The following is a 20989-nucleotide window of genomic DNA, read 5'->3' as shown; positions in this document are numbered from 1 at the left end:
ACTTGATTTGGTTTCTCCTTTGATTGATCTTTCCTTTAGTGTAGTTTCTTCCTTTCCTATTTTTTCCCTTTTTGTTTTTCATTTGTCTTTATGGAATATTTTGTTGAGAATTCTCTGTAGTACAGGCTTTCTAGTTGTGAATTCTTTTAACTTTTGTTTATCATGGAAAGTCTTTATTTCATCTTCAAATCTGAAGCTTAATTTTGCTAGATATAAAATTCTCTGTTGGCATTCATTTTCTTTCAGAAAAGTATATATATGTTATTCCAGGACCTCCTGGCATTAGGGGTCTGGTTTGAGAAATCAACTGAAATCTGAATTGGTTTCCTCCTACATGTAATTTGATTCTTTTTTCTCTCACATCATTTAAAATTCTATCCTAATGTATTAATCATTCTCATTATAATGTGCCTTGGTATGGGTCTGCTGTAATTTTGTACACTTAGGGTCCTATAAGCCTCTTGTAGTTGATTTTCCATTTCATTCTTTAGATTTGGGAAATTTTCTGATATTATGTCATGGGAAAGATTGTGCATTCCTTTGGTTTTTATCTCCACAACTTCATCTATTCCAATAAATCTTAATTTTGGTCTTCTCATGTTATCCCATATTTCTTGGAAGTTCTGTTCATGGATTCTTACCATCTTCTTTGTGTGGTCAACTTTATTTTCAAGTTGTACATATTTTGTCTGCATTGTCGGAGGTTCTGTCCTATAAGTGGTCTAGTCTGTTAGTAACACTTTCCACTGTATTTTTAATTTGATTTATTTCCTTCATTTTGAAAATTTCTGCTTGATTCCTTTTTATAATCTCTTTTTATTGATCTTTCACTTCCTGTATTTTCTCTCCAATGCCATCCTTTATTTCAAAGATCAGTCTAACTATATACCTTCTAAACTCCTCCTCTGACGTTTCTTCTACTGGGTTGTCTATGGATTCTGTTGTTAGAACATCTTGGTTTATTTGAGGTGCTTTATTCCCTTATATTTTTCATGTTGTTTTTGTGTCTTCCCATCTAACAGTATGGATCTGAGGCAGTACAGTTTCTACCCTGTAGTCTTATAGTGTCTCTGAAGGCTTCCAGCACCTCACCTTTAATGGGGAGACCAATATTAACAGCACCCAATGCAAAAAATAAACAATCTTAAACCAAATATCTCCTATTAAGGCTCCTACAGTTTTGTCACAATAAACAAATAATGTGTTCAATTGTTGTCTACAATATAAACAGTAAGTTTGCTAAAATGGTTTGTCATTTCAAATTATGGACAATGAGGGAACAGAAGTAGTGTAAGATGTGATGTTTATGAAAGAGAGGGAGAGAAGAGAGAAGTAAAAATTTATAGTAAGAGTAAGGGAGATATTAATAGAAGTTGGCTGTTACTATCAGAGAAGTGAGAAAGAGAATCCAGGGAGCCAGTTAAGTGAGAGAAAAATATATAGATAATTTTTTTAAAGTAAAAATATAAGAATATACAACAAAACTGTAATATACTATTCAGACATCCTATTCCTCAATAAATAAATGCATGAAGAATATTTGGATTCAAGAGGGCAGAGGTGTGAGAGGGCAAAAAAAAAAAGAGAAAAAAGTATCAATGGAAAATTAAGTGATTGCTTCTGTTGGCTTTCAAAAATTTTCTGAGTTTCCCTTCTCCACCGATAGGTGGGGTTGTCTGAAGTTTGATGTTAGCTCCAGTTCAGTGGGTGCCAGACCAGTTGGGCCCTCACACCCTTTTCCAGTTTTCCTACCTGTTGTAGCTGGCCCCTTCTGTCCCTGCACATTTCAGGACTCACTGAGCTGGAAAGAACCTGGTTTTCTCCAATGTCTCCAAGCTGTGCTCCCCGCAAGGAACTGCCCCTAGACTCCAGCTTTCCACAGGCTTGCCAGACCCAGACTGACCCACACAAACCCAGATGCAATCTGATGGACTTGGGCTTCAGTTTCCCCAGACTCTGCCATACAGTCCCAAGATCTCAGTGCTGTTTCAACTTGCAGAGAGAAATGCACCATGGATGTGCTACATAAAGGAGCGACCCTGCAAAGAGTCAGCCAGATACCCACACCGAGCAGAAAGTCCTCAGGTGCAACCAGACCTGCAGATACCCTGACAATATATATCCAGGCTCTGGCCAGTGCCCCAAGATGGCAGTGGCTGCATGTAACCAAACCTGTGAGTACTGTGACAATGGACTTCCAAGCAGCAGCAGGCAGTGGGCAGCAGGCGATCCACTGGCAGCCTGTAGGTAATACAGATGGGTGGATGTTGGACGACCAATGATGGGCAGGCAAAAGGCAGGCAAAGGGGCAAATGGCAGATGATAGGCAATGGTCAGCGAGTGATCTGCATTCGAAAGGCAGGGAACATGCTGACAGATGGCGGGTGATCACACCGGACAAATGGTGGGTAAACAGCAGGGGTTCCATGGGCATCAAGAGCTGCCTCACAGAGAAATAGTATTTCCTCTGCTAGAATCCTGAGTCACAGAGCAACAAGGAATGCAGCCTCCCTCTAGTTCACCATCTTGGATCTCCTCTGTTCTGAGCTTTTGAGGTCAACAGCATACCCTACCTATGTGATGTCTACACATACAGCCCTCTAGAAAAATACAGGGTTGGGGGTAAAATTATGAATTATCATGCACAGTCAAGCACTTAGAAAATATTTATTATGACATTGATTCATTATAGATGAAAAAAATGAAGTTTCTTACATAAAGTCACAAAGGGAATACAGGGTTGGGTCAGTAGTCCCTCAGCAGCCAGATGAACTTGAGTTCTGTTCCCAGTGCCTATGGCAATGGGGTCCAGTCCTTGGAACCATTCAGGCACTTTCATTGCCACCGGAGACAAGTTCTAGGAATATGCAGTGATGGAAAAAGGCAGGAGGGGAGAACCGGCCAACTTGAATTCAATAAGGGGTTAATTATCTACTGAAAGCATGGAACCTAAACAGTAATTTTTTTTCCTCTGAGATTAAAATATGTAGTTTCAAAATCACTCCAAATATGTAAAAAATTTAAATGTTCTCCAGGAAACGCAGGTCAAAGTAAGTTTTATACAAGCAACCGGGAGCCATGCAGGAACTCGTTCAGGTGCCACAAGTTGCTCTTGCCCATGTTGGACAGGCGCCTCTGGCACTGTTTGCAACGCTGATACTTCTTGCACTGGTCCAAGAGGAACAGTTTGTCAGAAGCCCTGAGGAAAAGAAGAGGAGAGGAGAGTGAAACCAGTGTTTAGTTGTTGTTCTACAAAACTCTGGAGGACCCCATTACATTACTGCCTGCAGCTCAAACCCTGTCCAGGTTTTCCCTGCTTACAAACTGCCACTGTCTCCTCTTCAGTAAATCTAAGCCCCTGACTTGGTGCCTTCACAGCCACAGTCTGCCTGACCCTCCCCCCTCCAGCCACGCCCACCCAAACCCACTGAGAACACAGCACCCAAGGTCACACAACCAGCAAAGGGTAACTCCAAAACCTCTATATTTGCTGTTTTGCCACATGGATGCATCTCTCCTTCCTAGGCTCCTGGAGACAGGAGAGACAGCATTTGCGAGAAAGATCAGGCCATTAAGCTGCTGGTTAACAGCACTGGCTGAGCACTAAGAATACACTTAATTAAATATCTCAGGAGGCCAGAGTTTCTAGAGAATTAAGGGCAGGACAGAAAGTGGAGACAAATAGGGGGACAAAATTGGCTGGCATCGGAGCAGAGAGGAAGGCGCAGCAGTGACTGATCTTCTGCCTTGACAATTCTCAGTTATGAAGCCAGTCCCTAGTTGTTCCCCTGCCCCATCAACACAACAAAGGTAGAATTCTGTACAACCCAGAGCATGACAGGCAGCCCTAAAAGGAGTGTGGACGCCTTGGAAGTGGGTAAGGGAGACCTACCTTGCTTGCCTTGTAATGGGACAGATAGCATGTGCTAACTGCATGCATGTGAACTGTGTTTTTGCCTTTGCTTTTGATTTTTACATCAACCCCTTCCTTCTTCCAATCTGATGCCTGCATCAGTCCCTGCCCACAAATTGGCTTAAGTTCTCAGAAAACAAGTCTGCTCCACCATTTCCCAGGAGCCAACTGGCCAGCCTACCACTCAAGATTATTTCCTATGTATCCTTTATCACTGTGTTGACTAAGCATTTTTCCTAAATCTAAATAAAATCTCCCCACTGTTAGTCTCACTGCCTTTTACCTGCCTTCCTACAACACCGAAAAAATTGACTTGAATTCTCCAATTCCCCTTCCCTTCCTCTTCTCTACACCAAGCAACTCCATTTCTCCTCTGGGACCTATTTTCCACTCATACTTTTATAGTCTTACAGTATGTGTTTCCCACATTAGAAAAACAGGTGAGAAATGCCTTACAAGAAAATCTAAAAGAAAAAGTTACAAATCAAGATCATTGTAACAAAATTTACCCATGATAAAAATGAGTTGACAATTGGCAATTTAAACTATTATTTTCATATATTTGTAGTTGGTTTTAATAATTTAATGGTATAGACTTGGTCTATTTCATCAAATTTCTCATTCTGTGAAATCCTACCTTACATTTTTGAAGGTTTAATTTCTAAGTGTAATCATTTCCCATCTCCTTATTTAATCCCTAAAACTCCTCTGTTAGCTTGGTCAGGCAAATATTTACTTTCCCATTTCACAAATAAGAAAAAATAAGACAAAAAGATTATCTACCTATCCAAAGTTAGTGCTAATTATTAAAGCCAGAGCAAGAACCCAGATTCCCTAACTTAAATTATAAATACATCAGTGGAGAGGGAGTTAGCTTCATAAAAGACATCTCATCTTTCCAACTGTCAATCTTACCCACAACCCCTTGACTCTGCTCCTAAATGACCATTTCATAAGCATTGGAAGTGTTCAGGTCAGAAACTCACTCTTCCAGCTTTCAATTAATTTTTTCCAAAAAGAATTCCCACCATCTTCCACAAATAGAAAATGAAGCCATCCTAATCAGAGTTACAGATTAGGGCAGAGTTGGTAAACACATGACTTACAACACAGCAACTTCCAGTCCCTTGTTCACAGCAGACATTTCTAATCAATCACAGCACCATTTCCCACTGAACACAGACTTGCTTTCTCCATTAAATCTTCTAGTCAACCACCACTAATCAACTAGAATTGATGCTTGAAACCTGCCATCCCGGGATTAGAGGAAAATAAATAAGGAATGAGGGAATTTTCTTCAAAGAGAACTTCTGGATCCAATCAGGTTTTACCGCTCAAAAGACTTTTCCTCCAGGTCCTTCTCCTTCTTTATTGCAATGCTATTTTCCCAGTCCTCCTGCAAGCATTGGTTGATTTTGTTCACTCTCTCCAGCTCTGCAGTTCTGTCTGCCAAATACCTGAAAAGAAAAGAGCAGTCTGACTCCATTCGTATTATTCGAAAGAACATGCATTAACCCTGGGCACCCTGTTCCTTTCATGTCAAATCAAACAGAAAACTTTCTAGTTTTGTTCACTGTGCTTTGAAATATATACTGAGAGGCATGGACACTGTAAAAGCATAGTGAAACTCCTGGCTGTCAAATATTATGAGTCTAGGATCTTTCATCTTCAATAGTAGTTTAAATTAGCAAGGTTGAAACCATTTTTGCAATTTAACACCTTTGGTCTTTAAAGTCATTAATTTCCTTTGAAGCTAATTTAACTCATCTGAAGAATCATACTAAATGGGTTTCTTATACTGTTTCTCTGCTTTTATTCCAACTTCCTCAGCTGTCAGTAATCAGCCTCCTGGTTGCTACAGGCATTTTGCAAGACAAAGGCATACAAATCAAGGTCTAGAAAGGGATAAAGAAACACAAGTGACTACCGCAAGAGAAAAGGAAATAGAGAAAATATCTAACGCTGTGAAGAAAGCAAGGGAAGGAAAAGGAGTGTTTGGTGAAGGCCATGATTAAAGCAGTGATTGCCCTGCAATCTCTCTTAAAGTTTCACTGATCCTAGAGTTGCATCTCCACCACCGGTCTCCAAATACACTGCCACTATTGTTGTGAGCCTGGTTCAAACTATTTATGTGTGCCTATTTCTTGCCAAAAGGAAACTTTTACTGTCAGTTCTCATTAAAGTTTGGAAGGAATGTCACTGAATGTGACTGCTGACCACCTACTTTGAAGAGCCTTGTGTTGGAGTGGCTATAGCCACTAGGTGTCAGGATCCTCCACTGAAAACAAGTACTGTCCTCTGGTTCACTTTTTCCTACAACAGCACAGTCACTTTTTTTATCTAACAAGCATTAATTGCACAGTTATTGTGTGGCTAAAGATCAAATGACAAAATATAAAGTGCTAATATCCATCAATAGTGGGAGTTCACTGAATGAACGGAACCTTCTTTTTCTTTTCATAGTTCTTTTTAATTATGGTTTTGAAAGAAATCACCATCTTAACCAGTTATAAGCTATTCAGTGTTAAATATATTCAGACTGTTACACACCCATCACCAGAACTCTTGTCAGCCTGCAAAACTGAAATGTCATATCGTTCAATTCAATTATCCTTCCTCATAATATAATATTTGCTCATTTGTGACAGCTTATTTTACTTAGCATAATGTTCTCAAAATTTATGCACCCTGTATATCTCTCAGAATTTTCTCCCTTTAGGTTTGTATTCAAAAATGACTGAAAACAGAATCTTCAAGAGATATTTGCACATCATATTGATAGCAGCACTATTCACAATAGGCCCAAGAAACAGATGTTAATATCACAGAGGAAAAAACAAAATGTGACATGTACATAAAATGGACTATCTGCCATCCAAAAATGAATGAAATTCTGTCATTTGTGGCTGTTGCCACAAGATGGAATTAGAGGACATCGCATAGAAGAGACTGGGTGGGGAGGAAGGAGTGACAAAGAGAGGTTATATAACATGTACCAATACATAAAGAGGAAAAATTAGTTCTGCTGTTCTATAGAAAAGCAAGGTTACTATAGTATAAAACAATTTAGGTACATTTCAAAATAACTTTAAGTCTTCCAATTAATACCAATGATAAATGTTTGAGATAGAAACACTAATAATCCTGATTTGATCATTACACTTTATATACATTGTATTGAATTACTGTACTATATCCCAAAAATATGTACAATTCATATACCAGTTAAAACTGTTTAATTATATTTCAATGAAGTTTTTGAAAAAATAAGGAAAAATTCGTCAGGAAAGTCATGCCTTCCCTCAGGCATGTTTATGCTTTTACCAATCTTGGGCTACAACCAACTCTCCCCCTCCCCCAACCATCAAAATGCCTGCAGAGCCTTTTAGGATTATTATATTATAATCCTTTAATCTGCAAGCAGTGTAACTTATGATTTCAAAATCATGAAATCTGTTGAAAATAAAATAGCATGTGGGGGAAAAACTAGAGTAAAAAGGAATATTTAATGCAGAATTGTTATAATAGCAAAATATAAGAAACAAAATGAATGTTCATCAATAGTGCAAATGTTAAATTATATTATGTCTAGTACATCCATTGAAGAAATGCAAATTAAAGCATGAGATACCACTGCACACCTATTAGAACAGCTAAAATTAAAAAGACTGATCATACCAAGTGCTGGCAAGGATGGGGAGGAACTAGAACTATCATACACTATTGGTTGAGATTAGAAAATAGTACAATGTGGAAAGCATTTTGAATTTCTTTAAAAGTTAAATATGTACCTGTGATATGTCAGCCATGCCATGCTGCACCTAGGCATCTACCCAAGACAGAAGGAACTATATGTCCATACAAAGATTTACACTCAAATGTTCAGAGTAGCTTTGTTCTTAATTACCAAAAACTAGAAATAATCCAAATGTCCATTAACAGACGAATGAATAAACAAAGTATGTTATATAGGTGCAATGGAATACTCCCTAGCAACAAAAAGAATAGAGACATTGTTATACACAAAAACAAAATGACTCACATTGAAAAAAGTCAGAACCCCCCCAAAAAAGTACACTGTATGGTTCCATTTATATGAAACTCTAGGAAATGCAAACTAACTTATAATAACAGAAGGCAGAGATTAGTGGTTGCTTGAAGACAGGGTTTGGGGGAGGGACAAGGGAGGAATTATAAAGGGCTCAAGGAAGCTTTCTGGGATGAAGGATATAAATATTATCTTGACTGTGGTGACCCTTTCATGGGTGGGTACATACGTACATCAAAACTTAAAGTGGTACACTTTAAGCACATACAGTTTATTGTATGTCAATAAAGTTTGTTTTTGAAAAAAGGAATAAAGAAAAAGTCACTAGGAAAGCTATGCCTTCCCTCAGGCATGTTTATGCTTTCACTAACCTTAGGCTGCAACCATCTCTCCCCACCACCACCACCACCAAAACGCCTGCAGAGCTTTTTAGGATTATTATATTATAATCCTTTAAGCTGCAAGCAGTGTAATTTGTAATTTCAAAGCCATGAAATCTGTTGAAAATAAAATAGTATGCTCAGGGAGAAAAAAATAGAGTAAATTTTATAAACTCTCCAAATTGTGACACAGGAGGTAAAGTCAAAGTCATGGGCATAATCTCACCCCACGGGAATTTCCAATTACTTATGTAATAGAAAGCAGAGTGCCATCTCTTCACCCCACTGCACTCTGTCCTACTGTCCCCTCTCAATAGCCACACCACTGCATCACCACCCTACAGGAACTGAGAGTCTACTATAGCCTTCTCCACAACCACTTTTATACTTTATCTTGTGAAAAGCTTTTAACACCTCTATAAAAGGTAAAATGTTCAGAATCAGAGTTTAAGTTCTAAAATAAGTAAAATGAGTAAATAACTATCAGTGGGGAGCCAGAACTACAGAAGACCCCAAATAAGGTCATTTCCACTGATTTAAGATGATATAATAGAGAATAATTATGTCAATTTATAATCCAGAGAAAGAAAAGCTCTTCTTCTTTTCCTTTTCCTATAATAGCAATAACCACCCTTGAGGGAGTACTTAGGCTGAGTCAGACACTATGCTATTTACAAGAATTATTTAATTTAACCTTCAACCACCTAAAGATACTTGTATTGGGGCTGCGGAGATAGCTCAGTCGGTAGAGTGCTTGCCTTGTAGCACAAGGTCCTGGGTTCGATCCCCAGCACCCAAAAAAAAAAAAAAAAAAAACAGATACTTTTATTATTCCTAATTGATAAGGAAATCAACATCTTCAGAAGTATGCAATCTGCCCAATATCACACAACTAGTAAAATGGTAAAACCATACCAACCAATCAGAATAGATACTGGAAATGATCTGGAGGTCCCAGTATTCATCATTTAGGTGAAAGACAATGGGGAGATACTTTGGGGGTACCAGAGTGGTGAGGACAATGTGGGCAGCATGGGTACACTTGTAGGGTTTGGGGGAACCGCTATCAAATAAGTGTGAAAATATACAATATTTTAGCAAATATGTAGGCATACACTGCCCTGGGAATACGCAATGTTTACCCTACAGTGGACTTTACTCCAGAAGTCATGTCTTTAACCACTCCCACCCCTCTCTGTCAACAATCAAATCTCACCCTTATCACCAAAACTCCATCTACTCATGTTTGTATGTCTGGCCCTACATGGTGTAGACCATAAGAGATACGAGCACTGTCCCAATGACCACTTATAAAATTTACAAAAATTTAATAAAGTCACTTTTGTTTTCTTTTTTGTGGGGGTTTCTGGGACCCCCAGCCTTAGGCATGGTCAAGATGGCGCCTGACGCTGAGCCAAAAGCGGCCAGCTATACAGTAAACAACCAGCGAACTCCAATGATTGGCTAGTTAACGATGTGACTAGAGCATGCCCCCCTCGTGTACCCATCCTATGCTTGCAGCTGTCCGCGTTTACCTCGTGTACTCTCCCCTGATTGGTTGAAGTGTATATAAGCCTGGTGGGTGGGAGAGTAGGGAGCAGAAGCTGAGGAAGAGGCAGAAGCGGTGGGGGCGGAAGAAGAGGAAGAAGCGGCGAAGGCGGAGGTTGAAGCCAAGCTGGAAGCTGGGAGTACGCGGGAGCTGGAAGAAGCTGGGAGAAGGGAAGCTGGGAGTGCGCAGAAGCTAGGGGTAAGAGAAGCGTAGGAGAGGAACTGTGCACAATAAACTTCCAAAGCTTCAGACATTTGTCGTGTCTCTCTCTGCGGCCAGAGGGGACGCGATACTTTTTATAAATACAACTGACTTCTGAGAGTGGATTCCTTTGGACAGAGACTTTTTGGAACTCCTGAGCACCTTGACAATTCTGACTAAACAAGAATCTAAGAATTACTGAACATCTACAAAAAAGAAACTAGAGTTCTCTGTAGCAATCTGGGTGAGTGGGAAGCCAGAGATTATGGATGATGGAAAGGCTAGGGAGGAACCATGGAGATATTGTAAGACTGAGAACCAAACAGGACCTTTAAAAATTCCCCACTGGTGCAGTGACCAATTGGGCATTTTAAGAAATGGGATGCCTGATGTTTGAACTGAAAGGTATGTGCACTAATACGGTATAAGTCATCCTCAGCCTACCCTGCCACCTTCAACACACTCTCATAATGGGGAGGGAGGTTAGTGGAAGTTGAGCAAGGCCCCCTTCCAAGTGTCATGTCTGGATTTGCTTGAGCACAACACCACACTTGAGGCTCACATGGTACTTCCAATGGATAGTGCTGGAAGGGACAATCCTTTTAAGAAGTTGAAAAATATGAGGAGAGAACTGAAAGGAGAAGTGAATTTGAGAGAGGGCTTTTAAAGTTATTCACTTAATAGCATTTTCTTCACAGGATGGGTTGTAAGGATAAAATGAGCTGAAGCATGTAGTGAACTTAGCACAGTGTCTTTCACAATTAACTCCTCAATATGTTAGCTATTATTCTTACTTTTCTGCTGTTGTTGAGAGAGGAGGGAGGAGGAGGAGGAAAAATAAGAACTGGGGAGGAGAGGAAAAGATTCAGGGTCTCCTTACTCTTTCTTTGTCCTCTGAAGCATCTCCAAGTCCCGCTTCTGATCCGCCAGTTGCTGCAGAATGGCGTTCCTCTTCTGGTTAGCAGCTGCCTCCAGCTGGTGCTTCATGTAATCCTGTTCTTGCTTTCGCTTTTGCACCAGCCAGTCAGGCTTTTTCTTACCAAAAATGGGCTCAGAGGAGTCAGGTTCAAACACAGGTAACTGAGAGGGTCTGTTCTTTATCTGAAATGGGAACAAACATATGCAGATTATAATTCTATCAGGGAATAAACTTTATGCACAACTCTGTAATATGGTAAAATACCAATACCTTACAGGAAGTTTCAAACCCACCAACTGTGTAAGAGTATACATAATATTATAGTATTTATGTATTTTATGCTATTGAAGCACTGTATAATTTTTAAATAATAATAATACGTGGCCCTTACCTGAGCATCCAAAGCTTTCTTGTAACACAGTGTTTCTTCCATTTTATCTTTTAAATATTTAGCTCTTTGTGCAGCAAGTCTGATATTTAAGAACAGGAAATGGTGGGAGCAGTTTTAGAGTCTTTAACAATACAGATTTATATTATTGAAACATGTTAAGTATTAATACTGAGGCATTGTAAATAAAAATTGTTGTTTCATTCTGGAGATTTCATCTTAAGAAAGAAAAAGTACTTAAAATCCATAGGCTAGTGGGCAGCATGTAAACACAGGACAGATAGGATAGTTATATGCAGATGACTGACCATATTGTCCAAATACTACTGAAACAGCAGCCCCACCCCCGCCTCCACACCACTCTGCCAATTCTTTAAAAATCTAGAAAAGAAAGCAGTAAAGGACTATTCACCTATCAAATGATTTATTGTAAGAATTCTTTTTAAGGAAAGTAATCCCTATTGTAAATTATGATTCATTATGTGCAATCTTCAGTAAACACATATGATCTATTAAGCAAATACAATGAAACATTTAAGTAATGTTTATAGAATTACACTTTTTCAGTAGATCGCTCTTCTGACTTTAGTAGCAGAAATATAGACCCTCCTTAGACACATATGAACTCCATATTTCTAACCCTATCCCAGCCCTCAGGTAATCTAATTAAGACCAATCCGATTCTCTTTCCTGAAAGTTTGAATTTGACACTAACATTCTCAAGTCTGAGCTGAAAAAGAAAGACTATGTCAACTAAGGATCTGTGTGTAAGCAAAGAGAAAGTCACTCCACAGGGCTTTTCAGTCCCTGATTGCAGTCCCTCCTGGGTCCTTATACATTTCTGCCCTCAGGTTCCATGGGACACCCTAGTATTGGGGAATCACAAAACGTACAAAATGATATTCTATAATAACTATAGATTGGCAATCATTACTATAATCATAATTATGACTCTTTCATTATTCTTTTCATTATTATTAGAAAACCACCTAATTCTAATGATGGTATTGGTTGCTAACTTGGTTAGTTTGTTGCTCATTTGGTTTCAGTAGTGCTAATAAAACTATCAATGCTGGTTCAATCTCACATAAAAATTCACACAAATACACTCAGTGAAAAAAAAAATTCACATAGAAATTCCAAATACATTTTTCAGAGCATGTCTGGCTGGACTTACTCCTCTGTGAGCTGCACTTGTTCTAGGTGGTCCATCAACTCTCTGTTTTGTCTTTGCTTTATTTCCTTTTCCCGTCTGTTAGCCATTTGTCTCAGGAGACATTGGGAATATTCCTCTTGCTTAACAGCATTAATCTCAGGACTAAGTGGCCGTTTATCAAAGAGGAAGGATTTCTAGAATGAAAGAAAAGCAATGTATTCATACTAGAATACAGAAAAATAAAATTAACAATTCAGAAGAATAAGACCAATGAAGGACCGGGGTTGTGGTTCAGTGGCAGAGCACTTGCCTGGCACATGGGGAACACTGGGTTTGATTCTCCACACCCATAAAAATAAAAAAATGAAATAAAGGAATTGTGTCCAACTAAAAATATATTAAAAAATCAGTGAGAAAGTATATCTTAATTTCTAATATATCAGCTAACATGGAAGGAACCCACATAACAGCATTAGCACATTAGAGAATGAAGCTGAGTTAATTGAGCTCAGAGCCCCATTTCTGAGACAGAGATGAAAAAGAGTACCATGGAGTTGTTCCTGAACTAGTCCTTAGAAAATACAGAGGGAAGGAAAAAGGAATTCTGAGCACCTTTAAAGGCATGAGCAAGCAGACAGAGGAGGTGAAAAGAGAGACCACCAACTATCTACTAGGGGCCCAGCCACTCTAGACACTCATGATCCGACAATGACCAAGATCAGAGATCCTCATCCAGCCTGCATTCAGGGGCAGGAGACAAGTAAACAGTTTATCAGATGGTTTAAGGTAGTAGTAATGAGTGCTATAAAGCCCTTATCCTAGCAAGCAACTAGGTGGCAACAGGATTTGATCAGTTGGTTACTGGGAAAGGCTTTTCCTTGTAGAAGACTGAATCGCCTCCACTGTAAAAGGAAGTGGGACTTGTGTCCCATAAAGAAGAAACAGCAAGTGTGAAAACACCAGATGGAAACAAGCGAGGCATGTTCAATGAGCAGAAGGGGGGGCTATGTGGCGGAGGCACAGGGAGCAAGTAGAAGTGGGCGAGTAATGTTGGAGGAAGGCAGGGGCATCTGGCAGGGTCTGACAGAGCAAAGCAAGTTCAGACTGCATTTCAATTCAGTAGGATCCATTAAAGGAATCACACAGAAGAGAGGTATGTTTGGGTTAAGAATTTTAAAAGATCGTTTCGGCTGCTGTGTGAAGAACAGATGGTAGGAGAGCAAGATGCAAGACATGAGTCTCAAGAGAGACTGATTGAATTAGCTGAACCTTATGATGTGTCTTTGACTAGGGTGATAACCTTGAACATGAACAGATTTGTGTTCTGTGTTTTTTGTTTAAAGAAAAGAGGTTTGTTTGGCTCACAGTTTTGAAGGCAGGAAGTCCAAATGGCAGAGTTTCTGGCTCTGGCGTGTCCTACCTGGCTATTTCACCTCGTGGTGGGAGGGACCATATGACAACACAGGAGCCAAAGAGCAACTCAGAGGTCAGTCTAACTCTCTTACCACAACTTGTTCATATGAGAATTAGCTCAAGGTCCCATGAGTTCTACTTTAATTCCTTTCAAGGACAGGGTCCCAATGACCAACTCCCACTGCAGCCCACTACCTCTCAACATTGCCACGCTGGGGACCAAGCTTCCAATACCGAACTCTTGGGGATATGCTCAGACATATCCAAACCATAGCAGGCTCCAAAGTTCAGTACTACTCTGGAAGATGAAGTGATCTGAACAGGTATTGGGTACACTTGGAAGGTGAAGGCAGCTGGACTTGAGGATGGCTGTAGGTAAGAGACAGAGAAAGGGGAACCTGAAATCACTCCTAGACATGAGGCCTGTGCAACTGGCTGGCTGGAAGCGAAGAACAGGTTGAGGAAGGGGTCGAATGTTCTGTTCTGTTCTTTTTAAGATGTCTACAGCTATACCAAAGAGGAGCTACAGAGCGGGCAGTAATAAATGTAATCTGGAATTTATGTATAGGAAGAGAGACACATCAAGCCTAAATGTCAAAAGCCCAATGCTCTCTTCCCTCCCTCCTTGCTGCCCTGCCTGGACGGTTCTTCTTCCACTCACTTCTTTACCTAACTCTGTTAGGCCAGGGAGTCTTCCCAGATCTCTGGGCTAGACTAAGGGACTCACCTTGTTATTCACAGAAGGCCCTTTTCAAAGACATATTACAGCAGTTATTATATCACACTCTTTTCTCTTTGAGTGCCTGTGTCCCCTAGTAGGCTGAGACCTCTTCAGAAAAGGGAACTTGTATTCCTAGCTGCCAGCACAGTGGCTGCCCATAGGAGTTCAATAAATGTTGGATAATGATTAAAGTAAATATATTTGATTAGATTATGTGCAGAGTGTCACACTGCCTAGATAGTGTTATAAAAAGAGAAAGGCAGAGATGAAAGTAGGCACATAATGATTAAAACAAATTAACAATGAAGCAGATGGCTTCCTTCATCTGAAGTTGGCTTCTCAAACTTTAATGTACATACAAATATTCTAATATAGATCCTCATTCTGGAAGTCTGGTATAGGGTCCTAGATTTTGCATTTCCAACAATCTTCTGGTGATGCTGATACTGCTGGTTCTCTCTTTAGCTTCTAGAGCTGGACTTCAGTGTACTCTCCCACCACCTATCCCAGGTCCTGGTGAGAATGGCTATAATTAACAAGAACTGCAGTTACTAGTAGGACTGTGACTGTGAATGATGTGGAGACACACTGGGCAGTACTCACCCAAGAAGAAATCTTCAAGTCTATGCAGCCCACTTTTCAACTCTGTCACTTAAAAAAAAAAAAAAAAATGGCACAACAGGTCTGAAGGTGTGGCTCAGTAGTAGAATACTTGCCCAGCTTGTGGGGAGGCTCTGAGTTCATTCCCCAGCATGGAAAAATATTTTAAAAGGCACAGTCCGGTTACCTCATACTAGACAAAGAAAACATACAATGGAGAAAAGAGAGCCTCTTCCAAAAATGGTGCTGGCAAAACTGGAAATCCATATGCAGTAAAGTGAAATTAAACCCCTATCTCTCACCCGGCATAAAACTCAACTCAAAATGGATCAAGGACCAAGGAATTAGGCCAGAGACCCTGCACCAAATAGAAGAAAAAGTAGGCCCAAATCTTCATCATGTTGGCTTAGGATCAGACTTCCTTAGCAAGACTCCCAGAGAGCAAGAAATAAAAGCAAGAATCAATAAATGGGATGGATTCAAACTAAAAAGTTTTTTCTCAGCAAAGGAAACAATCAATAATGTGAAAAGAGAGCCTACAGAGTGGGAGAAAATCTTTACCACATACACATCAGATAGAGCACTAATCTCCAGAATCTATAAAGAACTCAAAAAACTTTACACCAAAAATACAAAGAACCCAATCAATAAATGGGCTAAGGAACTGAACAGAAACTTCACAGAGGAAGATATACAAGTGACCAACAGATATATGAAAAAAATGTTCAATATCTCTAGTAATTAGAGAAATGCAAATCAAAACTACCCTAAGATTTCATCTTACTCCAATTACAATGGCTATTATCAAGAATACAAGCAACAACAGGTGTTGGTGAGGATATAGGGGAAAAGGTATGCTTATTCATGGCTGGTGGGATTGCAAATTAGTGCAGCCATTCTGCAAAGTAGTATGGAGATTCCTCAGAAAACTTGGAATGGATCCACCATTTGACCCAGCTGTCCCATTTCTTAGTTTATACCCAAAGGACTTAAAAATCAGCATACTACAGTGACATAGCCACATCAATGTTCATAGCAACTCAATTCACAATAACTAGATTGTGGAACTAACCTAGATGCCCTTCAATAGATGAATGGATAAAGAAACTGTGGTAAATATACAATGGAATATTACTCAGCAATAAAGAAGAATAAAATTATGGCATTTGCAGGTAAATGGATGGAGTTGGAGAATATCATGCTAACTGAAATTAGCCAATACCAAAGAATCAAAGGCCAAATGTTCTCTCTGATAAGTGGATGCTGATACATAATGGGAGGGGCAAAAGGGAGGGGAGAATGGAGGAATATTGGATTGTGTAGAGGGAAATGAGGGAAGGGGAGGGGGCAAGGGGAAGGAAAGATAGTGGACTGAGACAAACATCATTACCCTATATACATGCATGATTACATGAATGGTGTGACTACACTGTGTACAATCAGAGAAATGAAAAGTTGTACCCTATCTGTGTACTATGAATCAAAATGCATTCTGCCATTCTGTTGTCATGTATAATTAAATAGAACAAACAAATTTTTTAAAAAGGCACAACTTGCAATACAGGGAGTGAATCTGAAGACAGTTGGGGTAGCTGCTGTTAGCAACAGAAATTTCAAAAGGACTCTTACATAAAATTCAGGTTTCTCATTCTTGTGACTTCTTATAGCTTCAGCAACTCCAAGATTATAGGCAGCATTTTTCTGATTCTGTTCTCTAGCAGCCAGATTTTTCATCTATCATAAAACATTTTTTTACATTTCAATCACAAATTGAAATAGAGCCTTTAAAATTTTTGACATTATGACATTAATTTAATCCAACCAAGAAAGAAAACTACTTGGAGGCAATGATATTTTCTGATGTCTTCACAGATTTTGAAAAGTGGGTTAGGGAGGTTTTTATTTCCTATTCTTGGACTTTAGGCAGCATCACTACATGGCTCTTAAGAGGGAATGGAAGACTTCATCACAAATCAGGAGAGGGCAACAGGATCAATTATAGAAGACCACAGAAATCTGGATAGAGCAAATATAAAGGTGCCATTCTGTCCTGTTGCTTGAGATAGACCATGAATTTTAAAGGTAAAAGTTTTGACCAGATATATATTTTATCATAAATCAAAAATAAAGCAATAAAATCTAGCAATTTCACCTTTAAAATTCAGTCCTTGGGCACAATAAATTAATGATACATGCAAACATTCAACTACATGGATATTCATCCCAGTCTTATTTATCATAATTGAAATCTTGGACACAGTCTAAGTTTTAGTCCAGCAGTATATAAATAATTAGATGTTAGAGAACAGGAAAATGATGGAATATTTTAAGTGGAGTTTGATAACCATGTTCTACTGTCCCAATTAAAACCATTTTCACTGAGGTGTTGGACTACCTGGTATTGGAAGAAAGCCTCCTGATCTTTCATTATTTGGTGTTGCTGTATGAATTGCTTATCTTGTATTTCTCCTCTCCTTCTCTCCTCGCTGAGGTACAATGGGGAATTCTGTTTTGCTCGTTGCAAACATACATAGCACATTTCCTACAATCCCAAATTTTAGGACAAATTAATTTTTGCATTTTACTTTTTACCTTCACCATCCCTTCACAAGCTCTCCAAAGGCTGGGTGTGTCAAGAAACATACTTTATAAAAGAATATATTAGTGATAATTAGCAAAATGAGGTTTGCAGAGCCGACCCACAAATAATCAAAAGGATTTACTGAACTCTCACTTAATCAGAAGTGTTTATAGAAACTGGAAAGTAGAAAAGATTTCCAAATCCTATTTCTGTTAACTAGTAGACTGTGATAGATTTAGCACAGTCCAGGTTTGGGTCCTGAGTACTTGGGCCACACCCATATATTATAATTAGGAAAGAGAGAGAGTCTTGGAACTGTCTTTGAGAAACAGAAGTCAGAGGGAGATTCAGGGCTTGGTTTGAAGGCACTATACCTGTCCTGCCTTTTTATGATCCTGGCAATCAGGGGTTAGGTATGTTCTGGGCTTTGTTTCATTGTCATTTTTCAGACCACCTGAAGATGGTGAGCTAGAAAATAATGCAACATTAATTAATGCTCAATGTAGTCTGGCCTCCAGAGCAATAATAACTTTAGAGGCAAGTATAAACATAAGACAAAGAAAAGTACTTCGGTGGTTTTCTCTAGAATATCTGTATGATCATGGTTAAGAACCTGTACTTTTTGTCAGATAAAGTTGAATTTGAATCCCCGCTTTTGCACTTACAAGATGATTTGTATTGGACAAGCCGTGCAATCTTGCCAAGTCTCAGTTACCAATTCTGTCAAATAGGGATAAAATGTATTCATTCCACAAAAATGTATTGAGATAGGAAAGACAGTGAAAAACAAAACAACACACACACGCACACACAAAATCTCTGTTCCTTGTGGAATTAACATCTTGATTGGATACTCAGTCAGCAGGATAAATAAGTGAACTCTGTTGTGTGTTCCAGGACGACAAATGCCATGTAATGCTGGAGAAATGAAGTGTTAAATCATAAATTGAATAACCAGGGAAGTTCTCTTCAAGGTTACATCTGAATAAATACCTGCAGGAAGTGAGAGAGAAACAAGGTAGATATCAAATTCAAAACTCATTTCAAAAGAAAGCAAATGAGTAAAAAGTCCTGGAGGTGGGAGTTTGCCTGTTTCAGTGTGGCTGAAGGGAGATGAGTTAAGGGCCAGAAGTAGTAGAGAAGTCAGAGTCCAAGTAGGAGGTTGAAGGTCAATAAGAACACTGACCTGTTAGCCTGAGTCAGAAAGGGAATTCATGGAGTGTTTGAGGAAGTAGATGAGATCACCTAATTTACACAGGATTTCTTTGGCTGCATTGTTGAGAATAAACTGAATGGAAGCAATAGCAGAAGTGGGAGAACCATTAGGAGACTGTTCCAATAAAACAAGAGAAAGTGACTTGGACCAGGGTGGTAGCAGAAGAAGTGATAAGTAGACGCATTTTGGATGCATTGAAGGTGGAGTTGACTAAATTTCTGACTGAATACAGTGCCTTTCCTTCCTTTCCATGCCACTGGCAAGGAGCATTTTCTGACACACTCTCCTGATCAAGGGCCAGAAACACAGTTTCACTCTGTTGACTTCCCATGGACTCAGAACCTCCCCAGAAACCAAGAACTAAACCCACATCAGACAAGGATATGGTGTCTAGCGTGGCCAGGTGACCCAGGGCAAGGGCTTTAAATATTAAAACAAGTATTTACCCAGGGTTTGTAACTATAGATCCTGAGTGTCATGACAACCACATAATAGCAAGGCACATATAGGAATTCTCAAAGCAATACCGTCAAGCATTTGAAGTCCTCCAGAGCCCAGATAGTACCTCTGTCAGTAGACCCAACAAATGAGGTAAGTTACGCCCAAAGAAATAAAGACAATGAAGCGACGATGACAAATAAGAATTTTCAACAAGTATATTCAAAATTCACAGAAATAATGGAGAAACAGCAAAGAGTAGGCCAATAATAAAAAGAAAATCAAATGAGGCACTAGAACAGAGAAGCTTTGCCTAACAGAAGAAAAAGTCAACCCAAATCTTCAACATGTCTGCTTAAGAACTGACTTCCTTAACAAGACTCCTAAAGCATCAAGAATCAATAACTGGGTTGGATTCAAACTAAAAACCTTCTTTTCAGCAAAGGAAACAACCAACAACGTGAAGAACGACCCTACAGAGTGGGAGAAAATCTTTACCACAAGCACCTTGGATAGAACACTAATCTCCAGGATATATAAAGAACTCAAAAAACTTTAAACCAAAACAACAAATAACCCAATCAATAAATGGGCTAAAGAACTGAACAGATACTTCACAGAGGAAGAAATACAATCAAGCAACAAATACATGAAAAAATGTTCAACATCTCTAGCAATTAGAGAAATGCAAATCAAAACTACTCTAAGATTTCATCTCACTTCAATTACAATGGCCATTATCAAGAATACAAGTAGCGGGGGCTTGTGGGAGCTGCCTGTCACAGGGTTGGCAGACGTGAGAAGCCAAGTTGGCGGAGTGAGGAGAGCCTCGGCCATCTGGCCATCTGGTCGTTTGGCCTCCTGGCAGGGGGCTGGCAGGCCCCTGGGAAACCGATTGCGTCTGCTGGACCTTGTGAGAATCCTTATCACACAGGATGAATACTTTCCTGACATTTAGGTGCTTTTTTATTCATCTCTACAAAATTCTGAACTCAGGATGTGGCGGGTATTTCCATGTTGTCTTCTAGAGCGGGTAGTCCTGCTTCTTTTATCCAGCCACTTTCCCTACTCAAATATGGATACCTTTCTACACATTACCTCCATGGTTTGGAAGAGAAAAGACTGCTTTTCTTTTGTTCCACCTTTCATATTCAACACAGAAAGAAGACCTTAGGGTGCAGATATCCTGTTGACTTCTCCAGGAAGAAAAAAGCAAGTGATATGGGTCTTCTGCAACTTGCTTAATTGTCAAAAAATTATTTTGCAAGCTGAAGGCTGATGTGTAATTTGAAACAGGTGCTTAGGTCGTGGTATTTGTGAATTCTTTGCCTTTTGCTCCAAACAAGAAGACTAATAAATGGCAAGTGTGGATAACTTCAGGGTTTTAAAAAAAATGTCTTCCAGTTTCGGCCACTATTATGCTAAGCACATTTGAGACTGCAGCAGTAAATTCCAAATATTTGTTG

The 20989-nt window shown here is 39.3% G+C and overlaps 1 protein-coding gene across 1 annotated transcript in view; it reads right to left on the bottom strand.

Moving 5' to 3' along the window:
- Window positions 1-2659: 2659 nt before the first annotated feature.
- Window positions 2660-20989, bottom strand: part of Ccdc81 (coiled-coil domain containing 81) — a 44621-nt gene continuing 26291 nt past the window's right edge. The window contains exons 8-15 of the mRNA XM_047518375.1: window positions 18244-18337; window positions 17684-17830; window positions 16918-17022; window positions 12576-12748; window positions 11402-11480; window positions 10972-11192; window positions 5245-5370; window positions 2660-3199 (exon numbers count right to left, since the gene is read on the bottom strand). Coding sequence (XP_047374331.1) covers window positions 3058-3199; window positions 5245-5370; window positions 10972-11192; window positions 11402-11480; window positions 12576-12748; window positions 16918-17022; window positions 17684-17830; window positions 18244-18337 — 1087 coding nt within the window. The 3' untranslated portion in view covers window positions 2660-3057. The remainder of the gene's footprint in view (window positions 3200-5244; window positions 5371-10971; window positions 11193-11401; window positions 11481-12575; window positions 12749-16917; window positions 17023-17683; window positions 17831-18243; window positions 18338-20989) is intronic.

This window comes from Sciurus carolinensis, chromosome 11, assembly GCF_902686445.1.
Source record: "Sciurus carolinensis chromosome 11, mSciCar1.2, whole genome shotgun sequence".
In the NCBI taxonomy this organism is placed as follows: domain Eukaryota; kingdom Metazoa; phylum Chordata; class Mammalia; order Rodentia; family Sciuridae; genus Sciurus; species Sciurus carolinensis.
This window is presented reverse-complemented; position numbering and strand designations above follow the sequence as displayed.